Source organism: Pituophis catenifer, unplaced genomic scaffold (genome assembly GCF_029215685.1).
Source record: "Pituophis catenifer annectens isolate HBS135680 unplaced genomic scaffold, rPitCat1.0.hap2 SCAF_3, whole genome shotgun sequence".
NCBI lineage: Eukaryota > Metazoa > Chordata > Lepidosauria > Squamata > Colubridae > Pituophis > Pituophis catenifer.
Window position 1 is genome coordinate 200,157,904 of NW_027256883.1, and position 18,612 is coordinate 200,176,515.

The window sequence follows — 18,612 nt, forward strand, 5'->3', positions numbered from 1 at the left end:
GAATTGAATTTAATCACAACCTAAATAAATAAATGAACTGGAGGCACTTGAGTAGAAAATAATAAAAGATGCAAATGTGAACATCAATCTGGACGTTTGGGGAGGATTGGTCAACTGCAATACCATTATTCTACTCCAATCATGTTGTGTAAGAGAGGATGAAAAATTTTAAAGAAAGGGAAGACATGCAATATTATTATACATCTTTCTAGCACAGTCCAAAACAGCTTAGTGCATTCCAGGGGTGAAATCCAGAAGGTTCTGACAGGTTCTGGAGAACCAGTAGTGGAAATTTTGAGTAGTTCGGAGAACCAGTAGCAGAAATTTTGAGTAGTTCGGAGATCCGGCAAATATCACCTCTGGCTGGCCTCAGAGTGGGGTGGGAATGGAGATTTTGCAATATCCCCCAGGAGTGGAGAGGGAATGGGGATTTTGCAGTATCCTTCCCCTGGAGTGGGGAGGGAATGGGGATTTTGCAGTATCCTTCCCCTGGAGTGGGGTGGGAATGGAGATTTTGCAGTATCCTTCCCCTGCCACACCCACCAAGCCACACCACACCCACCAAGCCATGCCCACAGAACTGGTAGTAAAAAAATTTTGATTTCACCACTGGTGCATGCTAACAATTGAATATGTGAAAGTGATAAAATGCACAGTCCTATAGTTGGGTTACACTGTTGAAGAAGCCGCCAAATTGCATGATTTAGTTTAACTTTCCTTCAACTATTTTTTCCCCAGGTTTTACCTTAGGGGTGCAGCAGTTACATCCAGCTCTTATTCAGAGACCCTATGGGTAAGTGGAACTTTTCTTTTTAACTGTGTTAACAACCAATCTGGGTACGAATTCACAAAGCATCAAAGAAAGAGGAAACAAGCTCTGGATTACAAAACCCATGGTAGTATGGCTACAGAATCTCAAACAAGAATTCCTGATCCTCACTTAGAATATGAAGCAGACTTTTGGAAAACTTGCTTGGATTGGGTGATTTATTTGTTTATTTGTTCATTCGATTTGTATGGCTGCCTATCTCAGCAATTGACTGTTAATAATCTTAAAATACATTAAAAACTAATTTTCTTCCTGATACAGCTCAAGGACACGGTTTCTATTTCTCTGGTTCTCTTCATTATGTCCGAGAAGTGTTATGGTGACAGATCTTCTGTAAGATTGTTCCACGATCTCCACTTTTGCTAAATTGAATTCCTTTATTTCATGAGTGTAGGTGGAGATGAAACAGAGCAGTGGTTCTTACCCTATCTTGGGAAGCAGAGCAGCTAGATTCATACATGTTTATTTATTTAATCAAATAAAAAAAATTGAGAGTTAGACATTATACTAAGCTCTCATATGTTTTGTTATTTATTTAGATAGAATGAATGTGTAATGTGTAACCAGTAGGTACCCATCCAGCCTTCCCATAATGCTTCCCACATGACGAGTCTAAGATTGGATTTGATCAGAGCCTAAAATCATAGTTTAATTATTGTTTATTTGAATGAACCATGGTTGACTGGATTTATACAGGAAAAAATAAATAAACCCATTCACATCATGGCTTAGCTTTTAATGCCCACATATCTCATGCAAAATGATTGCATTCACATAAAATGCTAACCCTTAAAGTGGCTTGTTCTACTTTAGCCTAACATGTTATATCCTCCCAACATGAAAAACCTAACCGATCGATGTTTTTTCAGCCAACTCATACCTTAGCCTGACATGCAAACCCATGCATTTGAACTTCTATCTTATCTCTGGAGTTGAAACAATCCTTTATAAGATTCTCTGAGATTGTGTTTCTTATGGACTACAAGACCTTAGGCAGGTCTCTTGTCCAAGGTCCTTGTCCCATAGGACTACGGTGTCTCTGGGCTTGAGGCACCTAAAGACCTCTTACAAGGACATGCCGTGTGAGTTTTATATAAAACCCAACAAAAACTTTTGTTGTTTGTTTGTTTGAGTCCTAATTTAAATGGTGCCGATGCAGGAGGCCTTGGCAGCGGGTTGCATCTCATTGCTTTGGGCCCCATGTGACAATTCCGGGCCAGAGAACAAATTGCATTCAGATAGTAAATCTAATATTCAGTGAAAAGAAACATTAGGTCAAAAATTGATTCTGGACAGATGTTATACAGGACTTGAGGAGTTTATAGAAATCAGCTATTGTCTCCACTTTTCAATAGAATATCCCAGTTCCCTTTGGTCTAAAGCATCCTCTTTTTATACATCTAATAGGATCTGGCAGCTGCTTTGGAAAAGCCAAGAGTGCTTAGAGACAACAATAGCAACTGTCATCCTAACTTCATTTAACTGTTTAATGATTGATGTAATTCTCTGAATCGCTTCTCTTTAGCTCTCCAGCACTGCGTTTCTGAAAATGGAAGCTTGTGGGTATTTGTGTGTCTTTTAAAGAATTTGGGAAAATTCGGTTCTCTTGGGGAGGGGTGGGGGGAGAAAAAACTTTGGAAGGCTGGTTTCTGATGGTTTCAGAAACAATGGACCATTTTTTTCTTTGCCAAGAGGAATTAATATTTAATCTCCTCTGTGTCTCCCCCCCCCTTCCCTCCTCCAAAAGCCCACACATTGACTGTCTTTAGAGCTTCCCTCTCCAACTTTCCTGCTCTGGATTATTCAACTCTTCTGAGTTTATGATTCCAGTGGTGGTGATGTTTTTTCTCTCTCCTCTTGCTGGTCTGGTGGCGACATAATAGGGAATTAATAGGGAGCCATGGTGGCACAGTGTTTAGAACAGAGTATTGCAGGCTAACTCTGCTCACAGCTAAGAGTTTGACCGGCTCAAGGTTGACTCGGCCTTCTCTCCTTTCTAAATTGGTAAAATGAGGACCCAGATTGTTGGGGGCGATATGCTGACTCTGTAAATGGTTTAGAGAGTGCCGTAAAGCACGATGAAGCGGTGTACAAGTCTAAGGGCTATTACTATTGCTAATATCTGTATGGTTTCTATAGAGGGTTCAAACAAGTTTTTCCACACCATTGTTAATGCTAATTTTGGAATCCTCCTTTTATTCTGGAATAAAAGTAAGAAATATTTTTTTTTCTTATTCTTAATAACCAAGTGTGTGTCTTCTTATTTTTAGCAGCAGCAGCATTTTTGTTCAGTAAAGTCTGTTGCAACCTAGAACTAAGGAGAAATTTCCTGACAATGAAAACAATCAGTGGAACAACTTGCCTCCCTCCAAAGCTGGAGGTTTTTAAGAAGAGATTGGACAACCATTTGGTTGAAATGGCATAGGGTTTCCTGCTTGAACAGGAGGTTGGACTAGAAGACTTCCAAGTCTTCCAACTCTTGTTATTCTGTTATGGTGAAAAGGTTGTTGAAAATTATAACAAGAGCTCTGTTCAATTAGAGTAGAATAGAATAGAATAGAATAGAATAGAATAGAATAGAATAGAATAGAATAGAATAGAATAGAATAGAATAGAATAGAATAGAATAGAATAGAATAACAGAGTTGGAAGGGACCTTGGAGGTCTTCTAGTCCAACCCCCTGCCCAGGCAGGAAACCCTACACAACTTCAGACAAATGGTTATCCAACATCTTCTTAAAAACTTCCAGTGTTGGAGCATTCACAACTTCTGCAGGCAAGTTGTTCCATTTATTAATTGTTCTCACTGTCAGGAAATTTCTTCTTAGTTCTAAATTGCTTCTGTCCTTGATTAGTTTCCATCCATTGCTTCTTGTCCTGCCTTCAGGTGCTTTGGAGAATAGCTTGACTCCCTTTCCTTTGTGGCAACCCCTGAGATATTGGAAAACTGCTATCATGTCTCCCCTAGTCCTTCTTTTCATTAAACTAGACATACCCAGTTCCTGCAACCGTTCTTCATATGTTTTAGCCTCCAGTCCCCTAATTATCTTTGTTGCTCTTCTTGGTGCTTTCACTTGGTGCTTTCTGTAGCTGTGTTTTTGATAGCCACATTTCTCAATTGTTGATGTTTCCTAATTCTACAGTTCCTCTGAAGAAGCCTAGACAGGCATTTGCACAATGACTTTGCGATGTTGAATCCTGACCTGTCTATGAATATGTGCTTTAAATTTATAGTGCCCAGAAAAAAAGAGGAACAGTAAGATGCTATGAATATGAATCTTGCATTTGTTTAAAACTTCATTTTAGAGCCGCTTTTTATGGCATATTTCTTATTATGGCAATAATAAGAATTGGCTCAGTCCCAATTTTGAGGGCTTTGGTTATATAGCTGATGAAGCAGCAGTGGCAAGAGGGACCTGCAGAGTAAGAATTGTAGTAAGAGGGGAAAATACAGGTCAAAGGTCACTGTAATTTCCAGTCTACCCTGAAATCATCTAGAAATCAGGTGCTGCAGGTGGATTTGTTGGTGGGCAAACATAGAAAAGGGGAGAGTGTTTGATGTTGGTGAGAAGAGTACTTACAGAGGTAGCTTGCAGGACCGGAAAAACTTGGGGAATATTGTAGAAGACCTAAACTCTATTTAATGAAAATAGTGCAAATCTATTCTCCATCAGCAAGAGTGGGATGAATAGGCTAGCCTTCCCTTCCTTGTATGACCTCCATGGATAAAAGCAAAGATGGCATCATGGAGAGCTTCTTCATAACTTTGAAGGCTGAAGATTCATCACCTGCAATCCCATTCAGAGTCTCCAGTGATGACGAAGAGTAGCTTGCTTACCTCCTGGATCTGAGAGTTTCTGTAACTGGACAATCTAGTTAACATTTGCAAACAGCTTTTTCTTTCCCTTCCTGCAAGCATTTTGAATCTGTTTGGTGAGTCTCAGTCTCTCTCCCTCCCTCCCTCCCTCTCTCTCTCTCTCTCTCTCTCTCTCCCTCCCTCTCTCTCTCTCTCTCTCTCTCTCTCCCTCTCTCTCCCTCTCTCTCTCTTTCCCTCCCTCCCTCCCTAGACTTACGTTCGCAATTGAGCCCAACTTTTCTATTGCTAAGCAAGACAGTTGTTAAGTGAGTTTTGCCTGGTTTTACGGCCTTTCTTGCCATAGTCGTTAAGTGAATCACTGCAATTGTTAAGTTAGAAACACGGTTGTTAAGTGAACCTGGCCTCCAAATTGACTTTGCTTGTCGGAAAAAAAATTGCAAAAGGTGAACACGTGACCTCGAGACACTGCATCCGTACATGCCAGTTGCCCAATGTCTGAATTTTGATGACATGACGTGGCGATGGTGCAACGTCCTTAAGTATGAAAACACCATTGTAATTTCAGACGCTCATTAAATGAACGGTTGTAAGACAAGGACTATGTTATATATATTTTTGCAACTGAACCCAGGATACATTTAGTTAAAAGAGTCTGCATTTTGCTTTTTCCATCAGGAAAATAGTATTTTACTTGGTTACAGCAATAGAGTATGTACTGTGTTTCCCCGAAAATAAGACTGGGTCTTATATTAATTTTTGCTCCAAAAAGTCCTTATTTTCTGGTTAGGTCTTATTTTGGGGGAAATACAGTACTAAATGCATCCATCTGGCTGACAATCTTAACTGGGGCTTATTTTGGGGGTACGGCTTATATTACGAGCATCGTGAAAAATCATGCTAGGGCTTATTTTCCGGTTGGGTCTTATTTTCAGGGAAACAGGGTAGCTTGGCATGTAAATTCTTTAAACTAGGATCTTCCATGTTCTTTGTAGCATACCATACAAACCAATTCCAGTGTAGATACCACTTTAAAATGCAGTCATTTGTGAGAGTCCGAGAAGAGCAGCACTTTTCTAGCAAGATTCTATGTTTAACTGTACTGTATACAAGCTACGACTGAATGGACTATGTGGTGAATAGCTCTACTGCTGCTCCTTGTTTCTAATGATTAATGGTATGACAATGTGATAAGGGTGACTCTGAGCAAAGAGCAGGCATAACCGTTGCGTAACCATAACAATCATTTCCTTCAATAGCAGCTTTCATTAGCTCCAACGTATACTTTGAATGTAAATAAATAAAGCAATAATCAAGCTTTCTTTACAACACCCTGGAGAATAGAATCAGGCGGTCATGCAAATCCTGCCCCATCGGCTGAATGAATCCCAGAAATCCCATTCATAACTGGACTTCCAGCATACTGCAGAAAGTTGGACAGGGTGATCATTGTGGTTCCTTTCATTTCTATGGCTATGTGCATCTTCAAAGTGCCAAGAGTGACTTGAATTTAATTTGTCCCATTTCTAGGTCACTCAACTCTCAGACAACTCTTCCTTGGAAGCTTTCAAAGCACACAGAGACTCCTGTACGCTAGTCATTGTGGCCACCCCAAACGATTAAATAACAGGGCAGCCAACCTAAGCTATTCTTTCAGAAGGCTTCTTGGCATGAAACCTCCCAAGGAAGACAGGGAGAAAAGGGATTGAGGAGGATGAAGACTTTGGAAAAAATAGCTGAGTTGAATCCCTGAAGATTGGCTGGGCTGCCCTGACAGATGGCTTTAAGATAAGAAGAGCCATTTTAGCTGAGGGCAGAAAAGGAATAGCCGAGGGGAAGCACTTACGTAAGAAAAATGTGACAAATAACTACCAATAGCTGTATTTCCCCCCCAAATGGTGTGATTCCTTTTTAAAGCTGTCCTACTTTTTAAGAACCGTATATAGTAGTAAATAGATTGTGCAGTGCTTCAGATAAGTTTCCAAAAAAGTACTTTGTTTGGAGCATATGGGGACCAAACACAGCACCTGTCTGCATCTTCTTAAGTCAGCTGTAGGATTGCACAGCTGCCAGGTGATTCCAGGAAAAAAGCCCAGCTACTATAACAAGTTGCAGACCGATACTACATTTGCATTCCTGTGGGATCGAATCTGAAAATCCATAGTAGCAAATTCTTCTTCTTCTTCTTCTTGTGCCATATCCGTCATTGGATGTTGGCGATCATGTTGGCGATCCTATTTTTATCAACAGCCGCACGAAAAAGTTTTGTTGAGTTTTGTCCAAACCAGCCCCTTAAATTTTGGAGCCATGACATTCTTCTTTTGCCTGGACCTCGTTCTTTCAGTCTTTCTTTGGAGGATTAAGTGAAGGATGCTGTATTTTTCTGGGTGTCGCATCACATGTCCAAAATATTCTAACTTTCGCTTTTTTATTGGTTTTGATTATTTCCCTTGGCTTTCCCAGGCAGTTTATCACCTCCTCATTTCTGATTTGGTCAACCCAACTTATACGTAACAGCCGCCTGTAAATCCACATTTCAAATGCTTCGAGTCTCTTCAAGTGGCTTTCTGTCAGAGACCAACTCTCCACTCCGTAGAGCAGGATAGAAAAGATGCCGCATCTGACAAGCCTGATTTTCAATTTTAGGCTTATGTCGTGACTGCAGAAGACGTTTTTCATTCTTTCATTGAAGAATGCTGTTTGAACTTTCTCTATCCTTGTCTTTACTTCACTGATCATGTCCCAGCTTTCATGTAAATTAGAACCAAGGTACTTGATCCTTTCAACTTTTTCTAGTGGTATTCCTTCCGAAGTTATCAGTGGTAAATTAGTGGGTTGTTTGCTGATGACCACGGTCTTGATTTAGAGTAGCAGCAGCAGCAGTAGTAGTAGTAGTAGCAGTAGTAGTAGCAGCAGCAGCAAATACCATAATATATTTATTCACTGAAAAAAGGCTTCTCCACCCTTCACTTCACTGGATGACACAGGATGACAATTCCATCACTTGATACTTTTTTTTTAATCGCATCCAACTACAATACACTTACCATAGCAGAAATTACATCTGTCCCTTGATCTTTTTTCTCCCAGTTTCTTTTTCATCTCTTTGTCTCTACTTCCAAGCACCATTTGGCTTCAAGTGCGAGTAGACCCAGCTAAAGCAGCTGCCAGGATGTATTTGCACATGATTGCACAGATTGTTCAGTGTGAACAACAGTCAGCCTAAATAAGGCAATCCTAGAACATGCTGAGAATTCATACATGGTTGTGGACAGATCTTTCTGCTCACAGGTTCAAGATTAGGGTGTCAGGGTTTTGACGGATGCCCTAATTAAATCATGAGTCTCGAGCCAAGCTTCAAAAGAAATCCAGTTATTTATTAGGAGCTTCATGTTGGCATGTTCCCAAGTGAAGCCAGTTCTGACCCTATGTAATTTACACTCCAATTATGACCTTGTTTCCCCCCTCCCCCCAGGGAGTGTCATCAATCACATTCGCAATGGAGCAATTTCACGGGTTGTAGAGGTCACTCCCCTTGGCTGCTGTAGGTAACCTGGGATACAGCCTTGAGAGAGATAAGTGTGGAATGTTGCTGCTGTGCCATTTCACCGGTTTCCCATCCCCCCCGGCCTATGGCAACTCGAGAGCAGGCCAGGGATGCTTTGCGAGTTGACATAGGTATTGAAAAGGGAAACAAATGCTCTTTGAAGGAAAAGTGCACCAGCCTTCACCTGGAGCTTATCACTTGTGGATAGGCTTGGACATATAGTAGGCCTCAACATACAATCACAATTAAGCCCAAAAGTCCTTTTTCCCCCCAAAAAAAGCAATTGGACTTTGTTGGAAAAACAAAGTCCAGTTGCTATGAAGGTTCTCAGTCATCCAGGACATGGTTGTCCAAAAAAATGCTTTTTCCAGAGGCAACTGGGCTTTCTGTTTTTTCTTTGAAGACATTTTCGCTTCTCATCCAACAAGCTTCTTCAGTGCAAAGGAAAAAACACCTTTGGGACAAAGCCCAGTTGCCTTTTGGGGGAAAAAAAAGCACCTTTGAGACAACCATGACCTGGATGACTGACAATCTCCATAGACAATTGAGCCCAAAATTTCTGTGGCTACACAAGACAGTTGAGTTTTGCCCTATTTTACAACCGTTCTTGCCACAGTTGTTAAATGAATCACTGATCTGGCTTCCCCGTTGACTTTGCTCGTCAGAAGGTCGCAAAAAGGCGATCACATAACCCTGTCATAAATACATGCCAGGGAACTGGCATCCAAATTGTGACCATGTGACCATGGGGATGCTTCAGTGATTGTAAGTGTGAAAAATGGTCATAAGTTTTTTTTCCCCAGTGCTGTTGTAACTTTGAACAGTCACTAAACAAATGGTTGTAAGTTGAGGAGTACCTGTATTCTTGTAAGGGAGCTTAGCATGTTCTAGAAATGATTTGTGACTTCCTTCTTGGATGTGTTTTGACTTTCCAGTTGAGCCAACAAGCTTGGAGTTCCCAGGCAATCTTCTTTTCAAGGACTAACTGCGTCTTTCCTTTTTCTTCTTAAACTGCTTCTTAGGTCAGCCAACATTGGCTAAATATGCCCACCTTCTCAAGTACATTTGTACATATATACACTTATAAGTTTACTCTCCTAGCATGTAATTAAGGATTCTTGCAACTTTTTTTCTATTCCTGTATGCAGAAAACTTCAGTGCATGAATAAGAATTGTTCAGGCATATATTTATGTCTGTATAAGAGACAAAGTGGCTCAGTGGCTAAGACTCTGAGCTTGTCGATCGAAAGGTTGGCAGTTCAGTGGTTCGAATCCCTAGTACCCCATAACAGGCTGAGCTCCCATTACTTGTCCCAGCTTCTGCCAACCTAGCAGTTCGAAAGCACTTAAAAAACGCAAGTAGAAAAATAGGGACCACCTTTGGTGGGAAGGTAACAGCGTTCCGTGCGCCTTTGGCATTTAGTCATGCCGGCCACATGACCACGGAGACGTCTTCGGACAGCGCTGGCTCTTTGGCTTTGAAACGGAGATGGGCACCGCCCCCTAGAGTCGGGAACGACTAGCACATATGTGCGAGGGGAACTTTTATCTTTAAGAGTGTGCACATAGCCACAAATACCCATACGTATGCCTTTAGCAATTACCTTTCTAGATTTTAGACAACCACTTCCCCAATCGAAACCATCCCAGCTTCCCCTTGGGCCACTTGACGGTGTTTGTTATAAATTATTTATTGGTTGCTGAGAGATGAATGGAGGCAAGAAAGCGGGGGATATATCATTAGTATGTATCATTTGGATCAGTAAACAAGAATTTCGCCACATTCTGTTCCAGCAGTGGTTTAATTGTGAGAAATGCAGATTGGCAAGGCCCGTGCCATTTGCTTGAGCAATCTCGGTTACTATGGTGCCTTTTTTTCCTAGCAAAGCATCAAACATTCCCTTAGCAACGTAGACTTGGCAACGGGCTCTATTCTTGTCCAGTTGGGACAATTGGTAATACATAGGCTTCAACATTAAACCAACATTCCTTGAACTCCCCTTCTTCAGTCTAGCAAAAAAAAAAAGATCAAAATTTCTAAGCATTGTATGGGTACAGATCTTTTAAAACAACCGTTAAAACAAATTTGTTAAAGCGATGTTTTTCGTGCGTGTGCAAGTATGTATAAGGAAGGAACCAGATTTTGTCTCTTCCGAGTCTACTTACTCATCCCATTAAACGGATATAACTCTTCTCTTTTGGAAGTCCCTCCGATGCTTGTTTTCAAACAAGGGCTCAACACATTCATGATTCCAAAGAAAGACAAATGTGTGTGTAAAGGCGGAGAGCTTAGTTGACAGATCAGGGTGGTTGCAATGGCTGGATCTTTTTGTCAGTTGGTAGATTTATTTGCTGCATAAAGTGATATTGTTGCAATTGTTTTATCATTAATCAGTAGGAAATAGAAATACTGGAAATGGAGCTCTTAACTTTGTTGTTAGTTGCGAAGTCGTGTCCGACCCATCGCGACCCCATGGACAACATTCCTCCAGGCCTTCCTGTCCTCTACCATCCTCTGGAGTCCATTTAAACTCATGCCGACTGCTTCAGTGACTCCATCCAGCCACCTCGTTCTCTGTCGACCTGTTCTTCTTTTGCCCTCAATCTTTCCCAGCATTAGGCTCTCCTCCAGTGAGTCCTTCCTTCTCATTAGGTGGCCAAAGTATTTGAGTTTTATCTTCAGGATCTGGCCTTCTAAAGAGCAGTCAGGGTTGATCTCCTCTAGGACTGATCAGTTTGATCGCCTTGCAGTCCAAGGGACTCGCAGGAGTCTTCTCCAGCACCATAGTTCAAAGGCCTCAATTCTTTGGCGCTCAGCCTTCCTTATGGTCCAACTTTCACAGCCATACATGCAACTGGGAAAACCATAGCCTTGACTATATGCACTTTTGTTGGCAGGGTGATGTCTCTGCTTTTTAGAATGTTGTCTAGATTTGCCATAGCTTTCCTCCACAGGAGCAAGCGTCTTTTAATTTCTTGGCTGCAGTCCCCATCTGCTGTGATCTTGGAGCCCAGGAAAATAAAATCTGTCACTACCTCCATTTCTTCCCCATCTATTTGCCAGAGGGCCGGATGCCATGATTTTAGTTTTCTTAATATTGAGTTTCAAGCCAACTTTTGCACTCTCCTTCTTCACCAGCATCAAGAGACTCTTTAGTCCCTCTTCACTTTCTGCCATCAGAGTGGTATCATCTGCATATCTGAGGTTGTTGATATTTCTCCTGGCAATCTTAATTCCAACTTTTGATTCATCTAGCCCCGCCTTTCTCATGATGTGCTCTGCATATAAGTTAAATAGGCAGGCTGACAGTATACAGCCTTGCCGGCCTCCTTTCCCAATTTTGAACCAATCAGTGGTTCCGTGTCCAGTCCTTACTGTTACTTCTTGACCCGCATATAGACAAGAGACAAATAAGATGATCTGGTACTCCCATCTCTTTAAGAGCTTGCCACAATTTGTTGTGATCCACACAATCAAAGGCTTTAGCATAGTCAATGAAGCAGAAGTGGATGTTTTTCTGGAACTCCCTAGCTTTCTCCATGATCCAGCATATGTTGACAATTTGATCTCTAGTTCCTTTGCCTCTTCGAAATCCTGCCTGTACTTCTCGTAGTTCTCGATCCACATACTGCTAGAGCCTAGCTTGTAGGATTTTAAGCATAACCTTACTAGCATGTGAAATGAGTGCAATGGTGCGATAGTTTGAACATTCTTTGGCATTGCCTTTCTTTGGAATTGGAATGTAAACTGACCTTCATATCTCCAATTTTCTTGAAAAGATCTCTGGTCCTCCCTATTCTATTGTTTTCTTCTATTTCTTTGCACTGTTCATTTAAGAATGCATTCTTATCTCTTCTAGCTATTCTCTGGAATTCTGCATTCAACTGGGTGCATCTTTCTCTTTCTCCCTTGCCTTTAGCTTCCCTTCTTTCCTCAGTTTTTGCAAAGCTTTCTCAGACAGCCATTTTGGTTTCCTGCATTTTTTTTCCTTTGGGATGGTTTTAGTTGCTACCTCTTAGCTCTTAACTAGGTAATCTAAATTCTGAGGAGAGTAGGAAGTTGGCCCCCATAGCAATTTCCATACACTTATTAGCTCCTTGTAGATTCTGGTTACATGTTAGGAAGAAGCTTACTTAAGAATAGTGTGATGATGAAGCCAATTACTAACAATGGGGCCCTTCTTTCTTTCATTAGATATCTTCAAGCAAAGGCTGTACAGTCATTTTCCAGAAATGCTTTCATTTGGATTCTTGTAGTGATCAGGGACTTGGACTTGATGATGTTGCTACCTTATTCCAACTATGATTCCATAAAAACCAACTACAGTATTTTAAGTTGCTTTTCCTACTTGCTGCATGTGTTGGGCTCTATCATCCCATTTTCCCTGCTAGAGTATTGATTGGTTATGTTTCTTGAGAGATTTTGAGCGTTGTTGTCCAATACTTTAGAAATGATTAATGTAGCTTCTGTAGACAGCATTACTCATAATGGTAACTTCTTAGTGTTGCAGGTTCAAAGGAAAGCTTGCTACCAACATTTTTGATTGAACTCTGTAGTTATGTTCATTTGTTGTTGTTATTGTCGTTGTCGTCATCATTCTAATGTGAAAGTTCTTTCTGAAGTGCAATAGACATAAAATAATGAGTGAACATTTGCTTTTTGCTATTCATTTACTGTATATAAACTGTAGAAGGTTTGCCTATGGAGATTCTTGGTCATCCAAGTCATGGTTGTCCCAAAGGTGCTTTTTCAAGAGGTAACTGGACTTTCTGGTTTTTCTTTGAAGATGTTTCGCTTCTCATCCAAGAAGCTTCTTCAGCTCTGACTGGATGGTGTAGAAGGGGTTGTAGCTCTGTGGCATGTATAAAATAGTAGATTAAGAATTCTAGAAAGTAGTGAAAAATCATAAAGCCGGTGGGCACATTTGAAATTTTCAGAAAATACTGTAGATATATTCATAAAACGATTGTTGTAGATGGCTTGCCTCTGTATAAAATCACTGCAAATAGCTCTAGTTCATATTTCAATCCTTATTCTTATATCTAAAAGCAATACAAGACCCCCAAAACATCCAGAGATGTAGGTTAAGCTATGGGAGAGTGACTGGACCAAAGTCAGAGAGAAACTATATTAAGCTAAAAGAAAATCAGTTTTCTGGGACCTAAGCACACCATCTTCAAAATGCAAAATAATCCTTTTGATCTCTTAGGCCTCCTTTTGCTCTTCAGTTTCAAGAAGAGAGTCTAATTCTCAGAGGTTCAGAGTGAGTTCAAGGAACAGCCACAAATACCAACTGTTTGCTCAACAAATCCCCCATTTTCCAGAAAATGGAAAAATACTAAAAATATTAATATTTCTAAAAATGCACATGTACACATATGTGCACAAGTTCTACACTCATCTAATTCTCTCCTTAGGAAGATTCAGTCCATGAATCTAAAAAAGAAGATTTGCTGGTGATAATAAGTGCATCTATACCAGGGGTGTCAGAGTCGATTTCATTGAGGACCGCATCATGGTTGTATTTGACCTCAGGGGGTGGGAGTGGCCAGAGTGGTGATGTCACTTATGTTGGGGGCCACTGTGGCGGCCCTAGAGCTTTGCCAGAGAAAATGGGCTCCCAAGCTGCATTTCTGGCTGCAAAGGCCTCCTGCAACCCTATGCCAGCGAAAACGGAGCTCGGGAGGACCGCAGGCCAGTCCCTCACTGTTTCCAGGGTGGCCCCATGGGCCAGATCTAAGCACCCCACAGGCCAGATCTGGCCCGCGGGCCTTGAGTTTGACACCCCTGATCTATACCAAAGTAGAGGGACCACTAAGTGTTTTGTTTATATATCGAGGTATCATGTTACTTCTTCCAATTCCTGTAAGGTGGAAGATAATCACATAGTCTTGTCCTCCTAATGTACAGCCACATAACTGATCACATGGAGAACATGTTCATACATGCCTGGGAGACTCTGTGGCCCAGGGGGACAGAAGAAGCACCGTTTTCTTAGAGGATAATGCATGCAAAGAAGCAGGTAGAAACCATTATGACATTGTAGATTGTAGATAAATTTGGTGGACGTGGAGGAGTCCTCTCCAGTTAGCCTTACCATTTTTTTAAAGTCCATAACTTCACTGAAAGTCCCATACCCTCTTGCTGGCTGGCTTGTTTTATTGGGTTTAAGGATTAAACGTCTAGTAAATAATTTAGAAAAGGGGTGGAGTAAGAACTGTATGACATACTTGGCACTTTGCAAAGTGCTTTGTGACTCAGAGAAAATCTGTTGTGACATTTCATACCACTAAGAGAAGTGATGGAAGCTCAGTCATGCTGTACTATGGATATAGCCAATAGCCAGGCTTTTGATTAAAAATGAGCCACAAAACTGGTGGCCTAATGAAGCCTTGGAAGCTTAAGATAAGATGAATGGTATGAGCATATGGTTGGGCTCATCTGCTTATAAAGAAGCTTGGAGGAAAAGGGGAAGGAAAGTACCCACAGAAAGGTCCAGTTGTATGTGTCAGGCAATGTGACCTACCTGATTTAAAGTGTTTTAGATGTTTCTTAAAGTTAATGAAATAAAGTTAAGTAAATAAAGTAGAAACTGGAAGGCTGCAGAGCGCTAGCACCACTCTTACTTTCATAAATATCTCTTAGCCTTATGACTAAACTATCTTAAACCAAATAGTATTATTCATGCAGTTGCGCTTATTTGTAATGATTCTGAAGACTGAAACAATTACTTCTTGCCATCCCTGGCAAATGAGGGCCTTTTATTTAGTTTGCCATTCCAAGTTGCTCATGCTTAAACTGAAGGAGTCAAATTTTCTTTCATTGCATTACCATCAAACTTGCAGTTGGTTCAGCATTATTTATTTTCAGGCCATTGGAAGCAAGATTTGAACTGATTGTCTTAACGCAAGGCTACTTTGTAATGGCCAACATCCAAAGCTGTGTAGTCACTACATTCTGCATTGCATGTGCTAATTGGGAAGCCTTTTGCAGAACTTTCCAGAAGGAGATATCTGGATCAAGTCAGATGCTACTGAAAGACAAAACCGAAAGCCCAGTTCCATAGCTTGGAGTCCATATTCCAATATCTTGAAGGAAGAAGGATTGGAATATAAATAGAAAGGAAGGAAGGAAGGAAGGAAGGAAGGAAGGAAGGAAGGAAGGAAGGAAGGAAGGAAGGAAGGAAATAAATTACGATTAACTGCAATTAGACGTTTTGTTTGGAAGTGTACCCATTTGCTTACTCTTGAAGTAAAAGGATTGCAGGATAAGAACTTTACCTATTTGCCTTCTAGCAAATAGGTATTTTGTCCACATGTATACCTCCTTGCCCAGAAAAGGTGCACCATTTGAATAGATTTCACATCCACACAAACCATTTTGTTATAGAACAGATAACATGTTCTCAAGAGTCAAAAAAAGGATTGTTGCTTTGTCAGAAAATCCAGTGGTAATAAATGCCCAAAAGAATCCCAACCTTAGAAATGGAAGTTGGGATTGTACTACATGCACAAGTTGTTTTGAAAGAAGCTATAGCAACCATCAAGATAATGCACAATGAACCCACATAAAGCATCATAAAACCTAAAAAAACTTGCTAGCCAGCCAACATAAAATATTAAAATGGCAATCAAACCACTAAAAGCTATTAAAAGCACATTCTTAATAGGCTTTCTGAAAACTAAGGCAAAGTCTTTCTGATGGAGACTTCTCAGGAGTTTTCATTTTCAAAGCTGTAATACAGATATTGAAATGTGAAGATGAGATGTGAATTACAGGTAAGTATGAGCTAGAAATAGGGATGTGGTGGCTCAGTGGCTAAGATGCTGAGCTTGTCGATCTAAAGGTTGGCAGTTCAGCGGTTTGAATCCTTAGTGCCGCATAACAGGGTGACCTCCCGTTACTTGTCCCAGCTTCTGCCAACCTAGCAGTTCGAAAGTATGTAAAAAATGCAAGTAGAAAAATAGGGACCACCTTTGGTGGGAAAGTAACAGCATTCCATGCGCCTTTGGCATTTAGTCCTACCGTCCATATGACCATGGAGACGTCTTCGGACAGCGCTGGCTCTTTGGCTTTGAAACGGAGATGAGCACCGCCCTCTAGAGTTGGGAACAACTAGCACATATGTGCGAGGGGAACCTTTACCTTTATCTTATGAGGGAGAAAATAAAGAGTTGAGGGATTGGAAGAATTGGTCCAGTCTGAGGATGTATTAGATCTTCTGTCAGAATAGCCAATTGCTGAAATGTGTAAGATACTAAATCTTGAGCTCACCAGTTTTTTAGGAAACTGAATTTAGCTGAACTAAATCACTTCTACAACTTATACAGGAGCTCTCTGAAGGACAGAGATTGACACCAAGCCCTCATAAATCAGAGTATACAGTACAACTTTTTTTCAGACTTCAGGGCCCTGCTTGGTATTCAGGGCCATGCTCAAGGTGGTACAGTAAAACAGAAGTAGATTCAACTAATGGGAGTCAGAGCACATACTAGCTTTAATTCTCTAATACAGATCAAATTAGTTAATCATTTTTTACCTCTAGCTCACAAAAAAATGAAATTGTAATGACAGCTTTTGGAGGGCTATACCAAAGTATTGGGCGGGGCCACATGTACCCAAAGTCTGCACATAACAAGCATATGCCCTACTATTAAGATACTCACTCCTAATCAACTAATCAGCCCATTGTTACAGGCCCGCTCAATCTTCATTTGTGTGAATTTTCTTTTCAATTAAACAAACAAACAAACAAACAAAAGCAGATGGGACATAGAAACTGGAGCTTGGCAAGGGAAGTACTTCTGGGCCAAGTTAGTGAAACAAATTGTAATTTTGTTCATGAGTTCCTGTGTTTGTGGGAGGATTCTTTTTGCATGCATACAAGAGTATGTATGTGTATATGTGTGTCAAAAAAAGTCAGTATGGTTACTACAATTACAAAATCAAAGTCACCATCTTGACTTATTGATGTGCCACCTCCTCACCCCCACCGATGATCCAGGTTGCACAGGTCTGTTTTGTAACTTCAAACATTGGAGTAGAAGGAGTGGTGATGATAACACTACATTTATAGACATGGAAGTGAAAATGTTTTCATCTGTTTGTTCCTCCCTCTCCTTTTTCTCTCTCCTGTGTCGTAACCTTGGCTTTGTTGCAGTGTTACAAGATCAACTTCCTCCCTTGGTATGTTTTCTCTCGAACTCTCCTTTGCTATGCCCCATCTACTTCCTGTTTAAGTATACCTTAAAAAAATAATAATAAGCCTCAGCTATGATTAAAGTGGAAGGTTTAAAGTCATGGGCGACTCTTTTTCAGAGATGTTGCAATCAACCATTAAATAGCCACAGAGAAATGGATGGTTCCTCCACTAGTATCAACTATGAAAATGTCTGGTTTCATAACTATCTTCTTAACTCTATGGTGGTGTCCACATTTGAAAATTATTTTTTCTGCCTCTGCAGACTGGAAGAGTCAACTCTATTTATTCTCTTCCTTCTTAGAAAAGGGGATAAATGCTCCTTCCTTCCTTCCTTCCTTCCTTCCTTCCTTCCTTCCTTCCTTCCTTCCTTCCTTCCTTCCTTCCTTCCTTCCTTCCTTCCTTCCTTCCTTCCTTCCTTTCTTTCTTTCTTTCTTTCTTTCTTTCTTTCTTTCTTTCTTTCTTTCTTTCCACTTGGCTGACAAACTGTCTCTTTGCCTTTGTATTTTGTTGTTTCATGCGGATTGTATCTTCCCTTTGGTTGCCTAACAACCTTTTGTAAACTTCCTAGAATCATTTCTGATTCTTCCTGCCTTTAATGTGGCTCAATGCTGCAGTGGATAACCTGGATCTAGAAATGAAACGTTGAAACTTCTGGCTGGAGGGGAGGGAACGGATCTACTGTACTGATGAACTGAAGTATATATTGTAGCCCTCCTTGTAGGCGTAGCCTTGCACATGTTGAATTTCCTAAGAAAAAGCTGAGTGTGGTTGGAAAGGTTTCGGTGGTTAAAGGTTGGAGAAAAGGGAGACGTTTCTAGGATTAAAAAGATGGCAGAAGAAGAATGAACATGAAGAAGAATGAGAACTTGGAAACTGCACAGATTGTATGATGCCCTGATGAGTCACACACACTTCAGGGCCCTGTTATGGGCCAATGAAAGAATCAAAGCTGGACACAAATCAAGGCCTCAGAGGATCCTCTATCCTTTGCAGAGAACTTCAGGTCCTTAAACCAGAGTTTTCATTTTAAAGCCCACATGTATCTCCCTGCCTTCTTTCTCAGACTGGTGCTCTTCCTGTGCCTTGAATTCTATGCAATTCCTATCCTTTCAGGATTTGAAGAGACAAGTATCTAGCAAAAGGCTGACCCCAGACGTTGTCTGGCCTGTGGCAAAGTAGCAAATGCTACCCTATGTTCACTCGTGTCAAATCACTTACA

The 18,612-nt window shown here is 40.8% G+C and overlaps 1 protein-coding gene across 1 annotated transcript in view; it reads left to right on the plus strand.

The window, feature by feature from the left end:
* Positions 1-18,612, plus strand: part of RBM38 (RNA binding motif protein 38) — a 45,311-nt gene that overhangs the window by 16,675 nt on the left and 10,024 nt on the right. The window contains exon 3 of the mRNA XM_070940075.1: positions 739-793. Coding sequence (XP_070796176.1) covers positions 739-793 — 55 coding nt within the window. The remainder of the gene's footprint in view (positions 1-738; positions 794-18,612) is intronic.